Source organism: Rhipicephalus microplus, chromosome X, assembly GCF_043290135.1.
Source record: "Rhipicephalus microplus isolate Deutch F79 chromosome X, USDA_Rmic, whole genome shotgun sequence".
In the NCBI taxonomy this organism is placed as follows: Eukaryota; Metazoa; Arthropoda; class Arachnida; order Ixodida; family Ixodidae; genus Rhipicephalus; species Rhipicephalus microplus.
In genome coordinates, this window is record NC_134710.1 from 159,646,426 (window position 1) to 159,666,482 (window position 20,057).

Below are 20,057 nucleotides of genomic sequence, written 5' to 3' on the forward strand. Positions count from 1 at the left end.
CATACGCAAGGTCACCAGCGTGACCTATGAGATAGCTCCACTCCATACCACGTCAGTACCAGCTTCAGTCCCGACCGATATAGTGCACGTCTCACGGCTTAAACCATACTACTCACGCCTCGAGAATTGATCGCACTGGGACGGTGCTTCTGCCGCCGGCGGGTAATGTCACGGGCTGAGTAGATGCCTGAGGATGACGACGACGAAGTGCTGAACGTGACCGTGTTCGGACTGCAGCAGCGTTGTACGCATTAGCTCGCCAGTATATTCGCCAGTACGCATTTGCTCGCCAGTGTATACTTCATTCCCCGTAACAATATTTCCACTAGTCAGTGCCTTGCGAATTCCCCACCTCAATAGTATGAAACTATCTAGGAAAATATAACAAACTCGGCAGCACCCATCGGCCAAACAACCAACAATGCCTTTGCAGTAGTTTTAGCATGTTGTAAATATTCTTTGCAACCGTTTTTGTTGTTTGTTTAAAATGTTCGAATTTATGAAAGACGCTGAATCACACGCGCTGAATCTTATTTTTACACCAAACGTGAAGTACCTTTCGTACCTTCCATGTTTTCTGGACTTTAACATAAATTTATCCCTCGAACATCGTCGCAGGCGAAAATATTGAGCGGCCTTGCATAAATAGACGTTTATGTAGGTGTTCTGTGTAGACGTTCTCTGGTGCAACTTGTAAGTTGTACTAGTGCTCCAGACTTAACGTCGTGGCTGAGACCAGCCCAGAGACACATAAAACTCGGCTAGCGACCCACCAAAAGGGCAAATGTGCTAGCAACTGTGTTTGGCGAAACCAATGATTGTCGCATTTCACTGAGCAGTCTATAAGTCGCCATTCAACAATGCGTACCACAGAAATTGGCATCAGTAACGTTCCCGCTTTTTTAATTAAACTATGGAAGCTTGTTGAAGACGAAAAATGCAACGATGTGATCAGCTGGAGTTCGGTATGTCTCACTCCTCGCCGTTTATCGGTTAGGGCTAGGCTAACGAAGCTTGCTCCGGTTTGGAATGGTGTACCTTGTTTAACTGTCACTGTCATTGCATCAGACGCTCGTAGAACGGATCTGCTGGTGTTTGCAGAACAGAGTTTGCACTACTTCGTCAGCTGAAGACCGCCGGCAACCGAATAACGCGCATGCACTGCAAGTCGACACACTTGTCTAGAGCGCTGGAACGGTACACTCCGGCACGCTCCGGCGACGTATATGCCGATAACATGTACTTGGATATATCCCACTCTTGATCATTCAACCTGAACGGCCGTGCTTGCTATGATTCGGGCTCATTCAAAGCAAGTGTAATCGGCAAACGTTGTCAGTGCGGCTTGAAGTGCGCCATTCCACTAGAGAGAGGTGCTGAATGGCCGTGCTTGCTATGATTCGGGCTCATTCAAAGCAAGTGTAGTCGGTAAACGTCGTCAGTGCGGCTTGAAGTGCGCCATTCCAGTGTTCCAAGGCAAGTATGTTGACCCAGCGCCTCATCTATTTTTTAGAAAGAAATCAAGGCGGCGCTGTTTGACCTCGCCTCTTACCTCGTGAGCTTGTCATGCAATCTGATTCGTTAGGTTCGCTGCGGAGTCTCTGGCTTGCTTGCTACGCGGCATTTCTGGACTTGCCACTCGGGCACGGGCGCACTCTTTCCTCTGTTTCGATCATTTGTTGTGCATGCCGCTTCATTTTCTTTAACGATTAACTTTTCTCACACAAATCCATTAGTCGTATTGCACAGATAATTTGCGCCTATTACCCAAGCGCGATTTAATTTAGTGGACATGGTGCTCTTGACACTTTTCTATTTGAATGAAATAAGGGAATTATGAGGGCTGGATTCGTCGTTTGACGCAACTTTAATGAACACCAGGAGATAGTGAAGCCAAGGAAGGTAAGGAAAAATTTATTTGAACGTTAACTGTTACTTTGGCACACTTGTTTCGTCATGAAGCTGCGACGCTTACGTGTCGGCTTGGGATGCCAGCCGTCTCTCGGGGCCCCCGCATGCGATTAAGAGATTCCAGAGCTTGTTTAGAGAACCTCAGAGGTTCAAAATTAATTTGAACTCATCTACTACAGTGTGCTTCGTAAATATGCTGTAGTGCTTAGGTTCAAATGGAACTTGTCACGAGTTTTAGTCCTCGGTGGCGGCTACATAGTACCCGAAAAAAAAAAAAAAAAAACAAACCCGGCGAATATCTTTGAAAGTGTGCCGGTCACATGCATATATGTATGTGCCATTTTCCAATAAATGATGTTCTCTCACTCGTGCGCTTCTCAGAAATTGGCCATTTCCGATGTGGCAGTGTGGCATCTTATTGAAGTAGCTTCATTTCACACATTGCCACATTTTATTGTTTCCTGAATATAAATGCATGATAGATGTTGGCTGTAGCAACAGAAGTGTTTTGAAGCATGGGAGAAGGAAAAAAAAAACTTACGAGGGAATATTGCACTGTAAGATGCAAAGAAAATGAGTAATCAGGCACACAAATGTCAAGCTTTGCTTGTCATTATTTTCCCTATAAGGCAAGAGCTCATGACTTATTTTCCTTGCATGCTCAAGTCATACGAATGATTTGTCTCGGTTTGCTTCGGCAAATTTTGCGACAACCCCATAGTATAGCACTACAGAGATTCAACTGCAACTGAAGGCCTTTAGCCTATAATTCCATTACAGACAAGAGAAAATGAATTTTTTGCATGCATATGGCAGAATTCGGTGTTCAAAAACCAAGATGTGCAAGCTGCATGTTCACTTAAAGGACCTCTATACATGATAAGCTAATTTGTTGGCCTTTTCTCAATTCTCTCTAGCAAAGCATGGGGCAAATTTCTGTTTGTGTAGTAGAACATTTACTATTGAATCGGCCTTTTGTTGTTTTTTCCCCCACATAAGATGCTCATTCATATGTTGCTGGAGAGAACCAATTCTGTAAACATTCTGCAAGCCATTTTCATACTGGAGCCTTTCACTCATATATCTAGTTGCTTAGAGAAGAATTTAACCAACAATAAAATGAATTTGGTGGAACAATGACAATGCCTATAACAATTGTTTAGACGAGGAGTCTCTAAACTACAGCTCATGTAAAACTTCTAACTGACTTGCAGATGGGTCACTTTTTTTTTTTTTTTTGCAACGCGTCCACAGCTTTTTCACCTGGAATAGAGGCTTAATATGCTAAGCTATTGTGTTTTACACTTGCTGCAAAAAAACTAGCAGGCCACCTTGTTTGAGTTTGTAATGATAAATGGAAGAGTGTGATGTGACTGCCGAGAATTGCCGATATTGGCCAGACTACGTCAGTAGCAGTGTAGCTTTTCTTAGTTCATGCAGGAGATCTGCTCATCCCATAAAGCTTTCATCAGCTTTTTCACTAGTAGACTGCAGGGATAACATGCTCATATTATTCCTCATTGTTACGCCTCAACTTGGAATTTCAGCAGACTTGAACAGGCCTGGTAACAGTCTATAAATCCTCATCAGAGCAGAAATAGATGTATCTAGATTGGGCTCAGCTGTAGATAATTTTTCAACTATGTTTGTTTGTTGAACCACGCAAATGAAGTTACCTTAGGGTACTATCATAAACTGCTTGTGCACTTCTAAAGAAAGCTGTTGACAGAATTGAAGGCCAAAACTATCCAGTACAGCAGTGGTTTTTATTCAGAAGTAGCATACATGTAAACACACTAATTAATACTCTATCACTGAAATCATAGAAAACAAAGAAAAATAAGGGGCCTAATGATAACCAACATTTTTTTCCCATTTTATTAAAATAAGCTGATACTGCAACTTACAGAAGTCTTAAAGGGACACTAAAGAGCAGAACAATTTTCCGCATATTAGTGAAGCATAATTTGAACTCCTGAAAACATGACTCTTACTACGACACGACGTTTAGTAAGCGAGAAAATGCGCGAAAAGAAAATACGGGTGGAACCGCCACCTCGAGGTTCACGCACCCACTGTGATGTAAGAAATTTTGAAGCCGTCTACTGGGTCCTACGTACCTTTAATCGATAACAATAAAGTACATTGTGATTTGTGGGTGCCAGCGACTTAGCATATGAAGTTTCAGAAAATTTCATCGAGCCAACGCCACGAAAATACCAAAAATACATTACGAGTTTCTGAAATCATGCATGGACATTTTGGTGCATGTTTTATGAATAAAACTTCAATTATGATTTTCTCCACTAATAATGAACCTATGCTAGAGAAATATATGCTATTAGAGCTCTCAGAGTGCAGTTTGTCAATCTAGACTGAGTTTCTGTTCCTGTTTAGTGTCCTTGTAAGACAGAAACTCTGTCAATAATATAATATTGCAATTTGCCAGGTAGGAAGTTAGACAAAACAAGATGAGCACTCGCCCTCCTGTGAACTGTGTAATCTTATAATGCTATGCCGACTGCCATGCATGTAACAAGAGAAAGGTGGCACTGTGCCCAGAAAACACAGATTTCTAGATTTTCCAAGCTCATTGTAACACCACCCAAACAAACATCTCCTAAGTTCTCCTCTGGCACATAGAGAGTGCAAGGGTGATAAGTGGTATTAGTGGTTTTGAGGATAGGAAGGATGCCTGTTTCTGCAACTTCTAAGGGAGCATGTTCATAATGGCATAAAATCTAATGCTAACAGAAGATCAAATAGACATAACAGTAGTGTTGACTCTTTGCAAAATTTTTATTGCATGTTATCATTAGACCAAATTCATCACCACACGAACAATAGCCAATCTTCCCAATTTGCACATGATTGGCCTTTCCTTTGTAGATACAGCCATTGTCTTTTCCACTTGTTAAGAACCTGCGGCATAAATTACACTCATTTGATCCAGAGTGAAAGTAGACCCAGGAAGCATGCCTACTTTCCCTAGGTAGAGTGTATCTGCTTTATTTCGCACTACTAAAATGCAGTTGAGTATTGCACTATCTGCAGGATCAGCCCGCACTCGCGACTGCCTGAAATTGCCATTAAACATCTTCAAAGGTTGTTTTGTTGTCCACATATACAATAGACATTGCCTAATATAGCAAAGTAGCGCTGAGAACTTTCTCTACATTTACCATCTGAATTACTTCGTCATGGATGCATGGACCCCACCAGCTAGGCACGTTTTGGCGTTTCGTTCCAAAGGATTGATAGATGAGCTAGTTGGTACTTCATGTTTATTCAGCAACTTGGAAGTGCTGGAACAGACAAGGGATGATAGAAGTAACAACTACAACAATCGCAATAATTCACTGTATGATGATACTGAAAAGTTGCTTTTTTTTTCTGCTCGAAAGGCTGTGAACATCTTTCATAATATATCTGCAGCATGTAATAGTAACAATTAAAATACTTCTATCTAATGGACACTGCCATTAGATAGGGCGTACATGCTGTAGGGCGTACATAACAAGGTCATCAATTGTGACTTAGTGTTCCTCATCAAAGTGCTGATTCTAAGAGGGCGGATTCAGTCTCTGCAAGGTCTGCATTCCTGTGATGGCAGATCTTAATAAAGCTCATGTGTTTAAATTAAATGCTAATTAAAAACTGAGGGGTCAGAAGAGCTACACAGATTTCCAGTACAGTGAACTTGGTGTACTGTGCTGCGTCACAACATTTAACACCCCAAGTATTGTCCTTGCGAGGTGTAGGAGGCCCCAAGTATGGAGTCCTCCATCCCATTGCATTGTTTAGTTTGCCCAGAAAATTGCATGCCCCAGCACTTGGGGGCACCCTAGGTAAAGCTTTCTTCTACTGTAAGTAGTAAAGCCACTGTTGCCGTTTTGCATCCCTGAATCACGTGCCTCATGGAACATTATACAAGTTTCAGATTGAGAATCATGGAAATTTCCCTGTGAAATACTCATCTGTATTCTACGCCTAAATCCATGAAGAATGTTTTTGTGTCTGTGCAGACTGGCCGGAGCTTTATTATACACAACCAGATACAGTTTGCCAAGGACCTTTTGCCAATGTACTTCAAGCACAGCAACATGGCAAGTTTTATCAGGCAGCTTAACATGTGTAAGTATCAAACTTATGCCACTCATTGCAATCACAATTTGGTGTGATGAGATATTCCAGGGTTGGGGTACAGCTGGGTACAACATAAGGCTGTGCCAGTTGTGCCCACAAGTGCTACATTTCTAGCATCCTGCTCCAAAAGCATAAAAATACGTCATAGTCTAAAGTTTGTTGAAAACTCGTCAGGCGAGGGGGGGGGGTCATTGGAAGAACTAAAACAGGTGCTTGCTGTCGTGGACAGCTTTCTTGGGGGTTTCAAGTTCGTGAAAGACTTTCACATTGAACATACAGGCCCTGGGTTCGTGGCCTTGGACAACCAAAGGCACGCTTCGCTCGACGGCTACTGCTCCCCTCTGAAGTGGGCTACAAAACAGGCGACACGTGCATCACTGTCTGTGGGCATTTTTGTGTGTGTGTATATGTGTAGTGCGGGAAGAATAGCTCAGCGGACCCCGAAGGCGAGTCAATCGCTAGCGAAGCTCTTGAGCTGCGTGGACATTTCCTTTCTCCTGCCAATAAATCAGTTCGTTTTGTTTTTAATCAATTGGCCTTGTTTCATCCATCAGTGTCTCAGGACTTGAGCCATCGAGTTGTAGGGACACTACACTCTTGATTTCGAAACCCGGGACTTTCTCGCCGTGGACTTTGTCTTGTGAATGGAACGTGAACAACTCCATGACTTGAACGCTTTGGCAATGACGGACGTGAACCTAGTCCGGTGAGTGAACTATTTAGCGGATTGGTCTTAACAATCGAACATCTCGTAAAGAAAAGTTATGCGCACGTAAATCAAGCGACTCATTGAAGACTTCGAGAGTCGACCAGGACCTCTCGATGAAAACGAAGCGGCAATCCCGCTCACCAGGCCTACCAGTTGATATAACAAACTCAACAGTGTAAACAACGACATCGAGCCACTGGTATCTGATGAAAACACGGAGAATGAGTTCCAATAGATGTGCGACTTACAAGATCGCATCAAAGCCTGCCTCACTCATTTGCAGCAGTAAATGACTGTTCCAAGTCACACAATGAATGCCGAAGCAGCAGGTAATGGCAGCGCTTCACCAATAACGCCGGAGCTCAAAACAAGAGTGAAGCTCTGAAAATTTGAGCTCATGAAGTTCGGCGGGCGGCGCTCAAACTGACAGTCATTTTGGGAAATGTTTGAACAGGTGGTCGACAAGAACAAAGAGTTGTCACTTACTGACAAAATCACTACCTGAGGTCATCCGTCACGGGTGATGCAGCTTCCGCTCTTCTGGGTCTACCATCGACGTCTCGATGCTAGCGCGACGCTGTAGCACTGCTTAAAGGATGTTTTGGGAACAAGCTACTGATGCAAGAGCATATGAAGAGTCAGCTAGACATCAAACCAGTGCGCTCTTCAGATGACGTACGGAGCGTTCGCTGCCTCTGGGACGCCGTGCCAGCCATACTCAGAAGGAAGCTCCACGCCTACAGTGCAAGGCTGCTGCTGGTGGTTTAGAGGGCCACGTCTCGTTACATTTTCATCTGGAAGGAAGTGTCCCACGGTCAACAACTCTACCTTCGACGATCAGCGGAGCTCATCCTCCAATAAACCGGAGCCAAAAATACCAGAAGGAGACAGAGGTACAATAAAAACCTTCAACAAACTCCTGTTTTTCCTTAAAGTCGAAGTTGAGAGCCACGAACGCCTTGCTGCACTTCAGAGTTTCGACTTAAAGCAGCCCTCGAACAAGATTCCTAGTCCAAGGCAAAGAATGCATGGCATAGCTATTCAATTATTGGCAATGTTGCATCAAAACGAGACACCATGGGACTGCTTCTTTTGTGGAACGAGCGAGCATGCAACGCCAAACTGCGATGCCGGAAAATCACTTGAGAAGAAAAGGCAGCTTCTGTGATCGTCCGGACGATGTTTCAGATGCACGAGACGAGGTCACTTATCAAGTGTATGCCGTCTGAATGTGTGATCCGCTTAATGTCAGCGGAGGCATGCAACAACCATGTGTGACCCTTCGTACCCAAACAGACCACCAGATGTTAACGATGCCATCACTAGCACTCAAATCTGTCTCGAAGCTGTCACAAAAGGTGGGACCAGGGACCACTCCTAAAGAAATTATATTGCTACAAAAAGCAATGGTTAGATGTGTTGGAGAGGCTTCAAATGCTCACGTGCAAAAAATGTTTGATGGGGGAGCCACCGCTCCTATATCACTACAGTGACCACATAGAAGCTTGGATGTGAGCTCGTAGGACAAGAGAGATTGAGTGTTGGCTTCTTTGGAGGACACCAAAAAGGACGGCCATTTCGAAAAGTGAGGGTGTTTCTTGACACTAAAAGGGGCGACAAGCGCTAACTTGAGGTGCTAGAAGCGGATGTGATTAGCGACCAAACGATTCTCAAACCACCAAAACAAACATAGGAGAAATTGGAAGCTTTGGGCTATAAATGTGCTGATCCCAGCAATGGTGGCGGTCCCAAAGACATTGGCATGCTGATCGGAGCCGACCACCTATGGGATCTGACCACAGGCCGAACGATCAAGTTGTTGAAGCAGCTCAGAGCAGTGGAACAAGGCTGCAGAGTGGACCGTTCAGGGTCCCGTCGAGGGAAGCAACGACGACAGTAACTGCACCCAGACTGTGATACTGCGCACCTCGATTATCGAGAACAAAAATGACCTGCTCAGCAAGTCTGGGATGATGGACTCAATTTGTGTCAGTGAAGGGAATGAAACAACTGGAGGTCCCACACTGGAATTTTATGAACGCGCTGTTGCAACGGCGAGGTGGAAAGTCTATGAGCGCAGAGACCTCTCTACAGCAGAACTGAATTGAGCTGAGTTACTTTGGGTCCATCACGAACAGAAGGAAGGGCCACATAGGCAGTTTGAGATTATTCTAAAACAATAGCAGCTTCCCAGAGATTCACCCTTGAAAAACATGTCACTCATGACTGACGAAGTTGGCGTACCGAGAATCAGTGGAATACTGGAGCAAAGCAACATGAGCTACGGAACCGAGCAGCACCCCAGCATGTTATACAAGGATTTCGACTCTCTTTGGTCGGTATTCCGAAGCGAGGAAGTTAGCAACATTATCACGAATTCTCCAGTTAAATGGAGGTTCGTTGCTGAGAGTGCACCATGGTGTGACAACTTTTACATGTGCCTCATAGGACTTACGAAGAAGGCAATGAAAAAGACATTTGGAACGAGCTTCATTAGTTTTGTGGAAATGGACACTTTGTTTGAAAGCGTTGAGGCTGTTATCAATCATTGCCCCCTCACTCGTGTTTGCACAGAGCAAACCGAGCCCGAACCGCTCTTTCCAGCATCATTTCTCGCAGGAGGGCAATTGCCTGTCCTGCCTGCATTGCTGCCACGAGAAACCAGCGCTTTATCCTGTATTAATTTGAATGAAGTGATTTCAAGAAGATACAAGCTCTAGGCGGGCTTTTGGCACCAATTGGCGAGAGAGTACTTGCAAAAACTACTGGCGACCGGGAGGAAGCGGAACCAACGCCTCAAACAAGTAAACATGAGCTACAGGGTGCTACTAAAAAAGACCGCCCAGCCAAGACAGCGGTGGAAAATGAGCACAATAGAAAGGGGACTCACTAGCAGAAATGGCAGAGCGAGGGTTCTTTCAAGTGCATATGCCCGGCGGATCATCTCTTTGTAAGCCTATACAGCTGGTTTACCAGCTGGAACTAACAGCCTAAAGAAGAAAATGACTTCGTCATTGTGGCTGAAACTGTGTCGCGGACAGCTTTCTTGGGGTGTTTCGAGTTCGGGGAAGATCCTCACATTGAGCATACAACCTCCGGGTCCGTGGCCTTGTACCACCGAAAGCGCGCTTCACTCGATGGCTACTGCTCCCTTTTGAAGTGCGCCACAAAACAGGCGACACATGCGCCACTGTCTGTAGGCGTGTCTGTGTGTGTATATGTGTGGTGCAGGGAGGAGAGCTCAGCGGACCGCGAGGCGAGTCAGTCGCCAGCAAAACTCTTGAGTTGTGTGAACGTTTCCTTTTTTTTCTCTGCCAATAAATCAGTTCAATTTGTTTTTAATCAACCAACCTTGTTTCACCCTTCAGTATCCCAGAACTTGAGCCATCGAGTCTTAGAAACACTACACTCGCGTTATCAGAATTAAACCAACAAACAAACATATTTTGACGTTTCGGGGCCGCTACAGGTCCCTTATTCACTATAAAGAGCATGCACGAGGGCATAAATATTTATTGAATGGGTGGCGCAGAGTGCACATGTATATCTCGCGGAGATTACCCCGTGTCCTGTTAATCGCGTTTTTGGTCGTTCGAATGTGCTGTGATTCTTAAAGTAGCCATGTCGATAGGGGCTTCTCTGTCACAATTATGCTCGCAGAATCTTATTCGATGATGTGATTACTGTTTAAATGATGATCTGCCAAGGCATTCGAGGCATTGCCTTTCTTGACATCATTCTGGTGCTGCTGGATTCTTCTTTTAAAAGTTTTAGTTTCACCTATGTAGGACGCGTCACTATATTCGCATGGTATCTTGTAGATAACTCTTGGAAATCTTGAGCTTTCCAGACAGTCTATCACGGGTAGGAGTTTTCTGCTTCAGCTTGTTCATTGGTACATGTGCGATTTTTATGCCATATGTGCCGAACACTCTTGCTAGTGCCGTACTGATGCCTTGTGCGTCAGGTACAGCAGCACATTTTGGCCCGTTTTACAAACCTCTTCAGGGCAGGCAACTGAAAACAGCAATTGTAGAGTCCTCAGGAGCAGCAAGGGGTAGCCGTTGCTGCAGAGGTCCTTCCTTACAACCGTTACCTCTTGCTTTCGCAGACCAGGCTCAGTGCAGATGTGCATCGCGTGAGAGAAAAGAGCAGCGGCAACGAAGCGTTTTCGCCCTATAGGATGCACAGAGTCAAACTGTGTAGGTCGGCTTCCAATACACACTAGTTATAAGCCCTTTGGCAGAACGTCTTACAAGAATGACGAGGAAGAAAAAATTTCATATTCTTGTTCCAAGGTGAACTGGATGCTTGGAACAAAAGAGTTCAAATGCTTGAGGAAAGGCATTACGTCTTGGCGACGGATGACACAGAAAAACTCATCAACAAATCCGACATGTAATTTTGGAGCCGCCTGGAACGAACTAGACGCAGAATGTTCAAGTGCTTCAAGGGTGATGTTCGCACAGGCCACGAAAACAGAAGCACCATTGCTGTTCTAACTGCTGCTTGTAAAATTGTTCGATGAAAATAAAATGCGTGTTTTCGATGCAGACTTCCAGTAGCCGACATAAGTGCTGCGTTTCAAAGGGTGTACATAAAGGCAGAGATGCATCAGTGTCAAGTAGGTTCTTTCAACTTCGGTCTGTGTAATTGATGGGTACGCCTGTAAACATTTACTTAAAGGGACACTAAAGGCAACTATTAAGTCGATGTTGATTGTTAAAATACTGGTTCAGAAACTTCGTGGTGTTACTTTATGTGCCAAATAAGTTATTATTTCGAAATAAAATTGCGTTTCAGTGGTCTGCATTGGGTCAGCGCACTTCAAATTACCTGCCTCATGCAGAACGCTTCACGTCGCTACAGTGGCTAGAATAGGGAAGTGTGATGAATGCGCCGGCTAGCGCGTAACGCCTTGGGAGGAAACCGCCAGATGGCGCTGGCACACGCTTGCACGTCACCTAAGGCGGCGCTGCGCTGCGCAGAGACGGCGATCGACCACGCGCGGGGCAATGTGAAACATTTAAAATATATTTTCTTGCTCGTGGATGGCCTCAAAAGGCGACCGAGAAAATATGTTAATTAGCTTCTGAAAAACAGGATGCCTACGCGGTGCACGACTGATCTGAAATATCGTCAGGTCGACAGGAGGCCGAAAGTGAGCGCGTAACGGTACTGAAACATTTTATCGATGAGAAGTGGTAGAAGAGTGGAAGGATGAGCTCAGTTGTGAGCCATTGTTTGCAACACTTTTCACGGCGAACCACCATTTTCTCAAGCACTAATCTGTGAATAATTGATTGATGATTGATTCATATGTGGGGTTTAACATCCCAAAACCACCATATAATTATGAGAGACGCCGTAGTGGAGGGCTCCGGAAATTCCGACCAACTGGGTTTTTTTAACGTGCACCAAAATCTGAAACCTGTAAATGAAGCCTCATCAATCAAAGCGTCATAATCATGAGACGAGAACTACGAGCGGTGTCTGAATGAAATCCTTTAATTTCTGCACACAGGTGATACAACACATTTCCGAGTAGTGACTCACTATCTGTTTACAACAATGCATCCTTAATAATTTGTTGCACGTCCTTTTTTTATACTCAAGAAAAAGTTTATTAGTTCACAAGCGCCCCACAGAACATTGGGCTGCAAGCCTAGGTTATGTGCCTGAGCTTCAGGCACTTCCTCTTTTCACGGGAAGATGCTCGCTTTTTGTGGAGTACTTTGTGTAAAAACGCAAATGGGTGAGCAGAAAAAACTTGTTTACTTGATTGGTGAAGCTCGGACCATGTTGTGTGCAGCCCAGTGTGACATTTTTTTTTTTTTTTTTTCAAGCAGGAAACAAGCTCTTCCAAGCTGTCACTGTGAAGCTCGTTGTAGCTAAAGCACTTTGAAAAAGTTATTTCAAAGGCGTCGACAAATACGAAGAGCTTCTCCGAAAGTCCTACCCATAGGCGTCCACACGAGGGAGGCAAAAGGGGCTGGCCACCTGGGACGGGGGCGCTAAATCTGTTCTATCTAGATGGGTGGCGTAAAATCTGCCTCTGGCAAGCACGCCCATGGGTGTACCCCTTTCAATGCGGACAGTTTCGCCTATCTAAGTGTGCTCGAAGTGCCGGGAGATGTACCTCTCGCTGAAGTGCAGCTCGCACACAGTTGAGTTATCTTCAAGCAGCTTGTCAGCGCGCGGGATCGCTCTACGCCACTGCGCTAACAGAGCTTTGTCCTTTGGAACGCCAAACAATGCATGCTTCTTTTCAGCTGACTAATAGCCTGCAGTGAACCCGGGGGATGAAGAAATGACTTTGCTTTCGCACCATCAGAGTGCATACAGAAGCACTGGTGTCAGAGTGCCACCGCAATTAAAAAAAAAAAAAAACTAGGACGAACGCGCCCGACAAAACTGTCGGAAACATGCAAACGACGTTTAAACGATTGCGTGCTCCCCCACGCGGCTCCTCTTCGAAGGCTTCAGTGCGCTCCGTAGGCGCCGCTTGCCACTCATCACACTTTTCTATTCTAGCCACTGTAACGTCGCTGTTGCCGTGCACAGCGTTGCCCGGCTTTACTGCACGGCCACAGACACCAGTAGCAGCAGAATGAAAGTAGCCGGAGCCACAGCAGCAACTCTGGCCATTGAACAATTTTCTTCCATGGCCTCGGCGATTGCAGACGTGCTTGGTTCAACTGGGCACCGTTAGATGGTACAACCTCTCCAGTTCAACTAGGGGAAAATTGAACTTTTGAACCACTAGTGTCATTCTCTATAGCAACGTCTGGCGGTTCTTTTTGCCATGTATCAAACAGAAATGAACAAGCAGCATTTTGTTAAATCTCTTGAAGGATGGAAGGTTCTTCATTTAGTGCAGCTAGTTAGATTTGATTAATTGTAGGAGGTATGTCTGACGTCATCGGGATTATTTTGTGAATGTCCTAGTCGTGGCGCATGTATTCTCGTGAATTGACCTTAATTTCTCGGTAATTAGGGCACTGCTGTTGATAATACTGTTGTTTTAGACAATGTGATATATTGAGCTTTCACTTTGAGTTAAATTGTTTTTTTGACTGTAGTGTTCCTTTAACGTCAAAGGAGAGACCATCACCTCGTTGTCGTCAACGGTGACACTTTCAAGAATTACACATTATCGACTGGAATTCTGTGAGCATAATTGCGACAGAGAAGTGCCTATTGACCTGGCTACATTTAAAATCACTGCACATTCAAATGACCAAAAACGCAAATAATCGGACATGGGCTAGTAGTCTCCCTGAGATATACATGCACGCGGCACCCATTACATAAATAGCCATGCTCTCTTGCATGCTCTTCATTGTGAACAAGGAACCTGTAGTGGCTCCGAAACGTCAATATATGTTTGTTTTTTCTTTGGACAAGGCGAGTGTCTGTTTTATTTCTTTCAAAAATCACCTCAAATTACACCCTAAACACTTCGTGTCACTGCCTAAAGAGTATACTTGAGTGAATTTTTAAAAAGTGGCAGTAGACAGATAGCCGGAATTTTTGTCAAAATCATCCAAAGGATATTGGGAATTGCCGTAGTTGTGAAGTTTTGTGCCATTCCAGCCTGAATTCTGCCGCAATCACTAGAAGTAACAGACTACCCACATTTATAATTTCTTATGGGCTGAATAGTCTAGAAGTAGCATACCTTCGCACTGCTAAATTTGTAAGCACCTTCCATTTGGGCCGGTAGGCCAAGCTTGCTGCTAAAGTCCAAGCGATAAAAAATGCCCTTAGTTTTCAGATGTGAAGCAGCTCTTTGATTTGACTAGCCTGTGTAACGCTGGATGTCCATGTCTCCGTGCCAATGCACCGCACCGCGCTCCCTTTGTCGCACGTGATGAGGCAATGACAAGTAAGGCATGCTTTCCCTAGCAGCGCGTGGTGACATCACTCTCCCTCGCCTGCCGCGCTCGCCGTGTCTCGCCTCTCTTTCGATTCACCCTCTTCACCGCTCGCAACGTTTGAACGCACATCGAGTAAACACTCCTTCGGCTTGTTTATCTGCAATGGACAGGACGGCGAAAAGCGTAGCTCCTTCGCCCGCTGAAACATGCGCTGAAGTGATTTGGCCTAACCCGGTCGTTGCCGGTGTTGCGAGAGTTAGCGGATCCGATCACGTTCGCCAATGGTGACGTTGCGCCTGCAACACTGACGAGGCGCGAGCCAGGGAAACCCAATGCAAGCGTCGACAGGGGAAGACCAATGACACCGACGAGGCGCAAGTCAAGCGCCGATCGCATTCGAGAATGGAGATAGTGCACTGGTAACACCTATGAGATGCGAGCCGAGTGCAAGGGTCTTCAACGAGCGCAAGTGTCTTCAACACGTCGGCAACACCGGCGGGGCGTGAGCCAAAGAAGCCGAGCGGAAGCACTGACAGCGAAATGCCAACGCCGGTGAATCCTCCACGTCGTTGGCGTCAACGTCTCCAAAGCGCCGAGCGCCCCTTGCTGAATCGTCCCTCGAATCACCGCGCTCAAAGCTGCTACTTTGCATCCCTACAGGGTTTTCTTAGGGAAGATGTCGTTAATTTTTTAAATGAGTTTTCTTGTAGCAACTGGCAAAACTCTCATAAAACATCTATTATGCGCATACTTGCTTACATTGGCACAAGTACTCATTATCAAATGTGTAGGGGAAAGCTTCCTATAGGCTCTGCATCGCCTGTGAAGAACAGTGCAGCAGCATATAAGCTTTATTTCAGTAAAGCGACATTAACTTTTAAGACATTTGGAGCATCTGTGTGATAACGACACCTTTATTGAATACAAACACATTTCCTTGTGACCAGTGAGACGACAGAGATGGAAGTAATAGTAGTCCCTTAGTAATAATAAGAAAGGTATACTGAAATCTGTGAATTATGGCATGGCAACTGCATAACCACAATTCAAGCACGTTAGTAGGGGCCTCATCATAATTTTGCTGCCGAAATATGGCTGTGACACTTGCATCATTAAAGGGGCCCTGCAACACTTTTTGAGCATGGTCAGAAAATGCTGCCGATTGGTAATAGAGGCTCCTGACAATACGCGAGTCAAATATTATAGTGCAGCACGTGGCCTGGAATTCACAATAAATTATCAAAGTCAGTTAAAAATTGCTTTCTCTTCTCTCTACAAATCACGGAATATACCCAAAAATCACACCTAGCAAGCTTATCTATTAGCCATTGGCTTATTTGAACATGGTGCGCTCGCTTGTTACAAAGATCACCGCGGGAGGCCACTACTTGTCCACGCGTGCGTGTGTGACCACACTTGAAAAGGCGTGCATTTGAAAAAAAAAGAAAAAGAAAAGGGGCTCAAGATCACGAGACGCACGTGACGTTTTTCTGTGGCCCTGCCATTTCTCCTTGCTTAGCTTCCAGCGCTTTCGTCGGGACGAGAGAAGAGAGAATGCAATTGCAGCATGCTACAAATTTTGCAACTTCACTTGCACTGGACGTATTCTTAAACTTTTTGCGACGTTGAATTCGTGATGCAATAGGCTCTCCCAGTGAATTAATTTTATGGTTACTTGAAAAGGTGTTTCAGGGCCCCTTTAACCCACAAAAATGTTTGCCATGTTGGTCAAGACTTATATTGTGCAAAAGAACTTATATTAATTGGAAACCCAGCATTTTTACAAATGTACCTTGAGTAACCATGTTGACTGCTGTGTTAGTAATGCATTTGTCAGAGATGCTGGCAGATTAACCTTTGTAACTCTTTTGCTACCTCTCAAAGAAAAGTAATTTTTCCAAATATAGCCAAAACTTTCTTGCTCAGTTTGTTGAACTTTCTTTCCTGAATAAAGCAGTACAATACTTTTCATTCAGTTGGGTTTTGTTATCATCATTTCATTTAGTGGGGTTTTGTTATTATCTCTATCACCATTCGGGAGAAATAACTGGGACAAAATAACGGTATTTATTTATGCTGTGATGAAGCCTTGTGTTGGGGGGATAGTCACTAGTACTAAAAACAAGTCAGGGCTTTCCCCCGTCCTCAGTTTTACTAGCAAACCCCTTTCTCACCCCCCCCCCCCCCCCAAAAAAAAAAATATAGTGACTGGATCCGCCCCTGCCCAAAACATATTTTAAATCAATTTTAAAGTGTTTACAGTTCACGTGCACACGAAACGGTCCACCTCATGACACCTACACCCACATTGTTTTAATGTGAACAACCAATGACCACATATGTAATGAGCTTGTGCTAGCTGCCATGTGCTGCTTTGACATACTCTCCTCTGCACTTGTCAACGTGACCAGCTTTGTTTACACAAAAGCCCTGTTGGGTGCCATCTCTTGCAGGACTAAGAAACTGAAACTGCAACTGGGCTCCATAAAACCACCTCTGAAGAATTAACTGTCACATGCTTAAGCAAACAATGTTTTCAGCTATGAGAAGTTGGTCGTTAGCTACTTATAGTAAAACAGAAAGAACTAGATATCAAATTTTTGTGTCAGTAACACAGCTTGGTTTAAGTTAAAACAGGAGTTGTGTAAAACGGTATTCTTTCACAATATTTATTTAGCTAATGTGCAGATTATGTACTCGAAAACTTTGACATCAAGAACTGGGTTGTACAAGTGAAAAATTGGAAAAAAAATTTCCAACTCGTATTTTGCAGATGATTCTTCAGCTGCCGAAAGCATACAATACTTAAAAACTCATTTGAAGGAAGCAAGTGGGAAAACTGGTGATAAAGTAGTAATAGAAAGATATATATTTCTTGAATGGTTTTCTGTTCTTTGTGATAGTAATTGCATGCGTAATTTCCTAGCTGTGTGTGAAGAATGAATTGCTCCAAATCGTGGTTTGCCAGCTCCAAGTGGTAGTTTTTCTGCTCTAAAGAAAACATCAAAAGCCACTTTCATCATTGCATTCAGTCTTAAAACTCATAAACACGCTTTAGCAATATGCTGATAAGTGGTTTACATATTGTGTAAGAATGTTCAAAGCTGCATGCTTTGGAAGGAACAGCAGTGTAAACAAGTGTCGAGTATTACCAAGTGTTTTTTTTTTTTCTGTAAACTGTTACCAAACTTCACAATACACCATTTTGATAAGTTCTAAAGAGGTGAGAAGGATTGTCAGTCAACACTTGCTAATTTTCTGAAGCTTTGGCCAAGATTTCATGTCGTTTGTACAGTACTAATTGTGAGTGACAAATGGCAAAATGGCAGCTTGCTGCTCTGCACCAGTATTATGCATTGCTTTTTTTTTCAAATACATGCTGCGGAGGTTGCTTATAACAACTGGTTTGTATACCAGTGTGTAATTAAATGTGCAACAGCAACCACAGGTGCATGGTGAAAATGGTCAATGGACTATTTTCAATAAGTGCTTGGCATGCTACAATCCAGTGCAATTGCAGAATTTCCGAATTGCAGTTACGTGTGGTCAATCTAAAAATGTTGTTTCGAAAGCCGATTTTTTCGCTAGCATCACTGTTTACATTAGGAAGAGATTCAGCCGCAGTAGATTCCCAGAAACGGAAATCTGTTAAATGAAACTGCTGCTTAAACTAAATAAGTGCCTCTGGCAAGATTGGTTTCATTTTTGCATTCTGCACCCCTGGTCAGCTCTCTGTAAACAGAACTCCCGAAATGGAACAAATTTTCCAGTCCCTTCAGGTTCCGTTTAACAAGAGTCTACTGTACTTTTGTGCCCCCTCTAACGTTGTTTTTAATCCCCAGATGGCTTTCGCAAAGTGGCAAACATGGACCAGGGATTGAGGACAGAGCGAGAAGACATAGAATTTTTTCATGACTTCTTTGTTCGTGGTCAAGAATGTCTTCTTGGTCTCATCAAACGGAAGGTGAATGCTAGTTTTTCTTTTACCTTGGTGTCCACTTCACTCAGACCCATGTGCTCTACGAAGTAGCACACTAGACGATGGTTATAGCGCGTGAACAGAAAGACGACAAAGAGACAAGAAGGACACCACGAGCGCTCAGTTCGTCGTTCTGTTCTCACGCTATAACTATCGTCATGTCATACCAACTAGCCCAAACTTCCGCACTTCTAAGCACACTAGAGTTCTATACTCCATCTCAGAAGTTTCCTTCAGCCTGTGAAGACTACAGGGTGTGGGAATCGAGGCTAGCTCGCCACCTTTGCGCGGGCTTTGCCGCCTCTTTCTGTCATTCTGATGTCCCGACATGACTCCCCTCCTTTGTGGTCTGCCACGCTGGGAGAGCGGGGAGTGACGTTAAACACCTCTCACCCGATAGCGGATGTCGACTTTGGCACCGCACGCAAAGTCTCTTGGGGACGTTTCGCGCACGCTCGTCGGGAGTCAGAGAGAACCCCTTTAGGACGACATGGGGTAAGCATGTATTTATTTTCTGCCCGTCGGCTCCCTTTGTTTCGGGCTCGTTTGGACTTTGAGGACTTTGCCAACGACGCCTTGCACCCGCAGCGAATGCTTACTTCTTGTCGCCCCACCTTCGTATGCTAGGCTGAAGAGTGGTGCGGTGTCTTAGTGCATGGCCAGGCTACGCCGACCCATATCTCAGAAACTAACATGAGCGCCTTTGCCCTCGCTCGAGAAACCGGGCCCTTTGTCCCGGTGTCCCCATGAATCACTTTTACTACAGAGATGTGCTCATGGCACCTTTGTGTAGTAGTTTTTTTTTTTTTTTTGTAGTAGCCCATTTGCTTTACTGCCACGCCTTTGCAACTGGCTCTGTACTGCGTTCTGGTGTTGCCGCAGACAATAAAATGTTGCAACATTGAGCAGTACCGTGTTCTCACCACGGCAATGGGTAATGCGTGCCCTTCGGCTCGCTAATACCGGACCCACGCTAGTGGCCGTACTCCTTCGGGATACGTGGGCACTACACTGGGGGAGTCTGGTAAGACGTTCACTCAGGACTGCAGCAACCGCTGCGTGCACGGCGTCACGGGTTCGCTCTGGGCACTGTGGCCTTCGGAAAGCTCCCTCGCTCAGCCGCTACGCAGTGCGCCACTTACCTGGTTAGCAGCTAAAATCGTCCGCGTGGGGACTCCCCCTTTTCACCGCTGTTTCGTTCCCGACGCTTGCATGTGCGAAGGCACTGCGAGCGGCCATCGTACCAGAATAAATGTTCTCGGCAGACAACAGGGGCATTAGATAGCGCGTCAGCTACCACGTTGGTTGTGTGTTCATCACAAGAGGGGGTGACGACATGGAAGGGTGCCGAAAAGTTTCCGTCGATAGAGGCAATGGTCTCTTTGTGCAACGCGGCATCTGCCTAAAAAGGTCAGCAGACAAAAATGTAACG

At 44.8% G+C, this 20,057-nt stretch overlaps 1 protein-coding gene across 4 annotated transcripts in view; it reads left to right on the forward strand.

Annotated features, from left to right (window-relative positions):
* The first annotated feature begins 706 nt into the window (after nucleotides 1-706).
* LOC119177072 (heat shock factor protein) overlaps nucleotides 707-20,057 on the forward strand; it is a 94,287-nt gene continuing 74,936 nt past the window's right edge. For 2 of the 4 annotated variants that reach the window (XM_037428450.2, XM_037428451.2), the window contains exons 1-3: nucleotides 707-965; nucleotides 5,937-6,045; nucleotides 18,489-18,610. In XM_037428450.2, coding sequence (XP_037284347.1) covers nucleotides 861-965; nucleotides 5,937-6,045; nucleotides 18,489-18,610 — 336 coding nt within the window. In that variant the 5' untranslated portion in view covers nucleotides 707-860. Of the gene's footprint in view, nucleotides 966-1,026; nucleotides 1,477-1,589; nucleotides 1,903-5,936; nucleotides 6,046-18,488; nucleotides 18,611-20,057 lie in introns of those variants that run through there. The other 2 variants (XM_075878069.1, XM_037428452.2) reach the window with 2 other exon arrangements.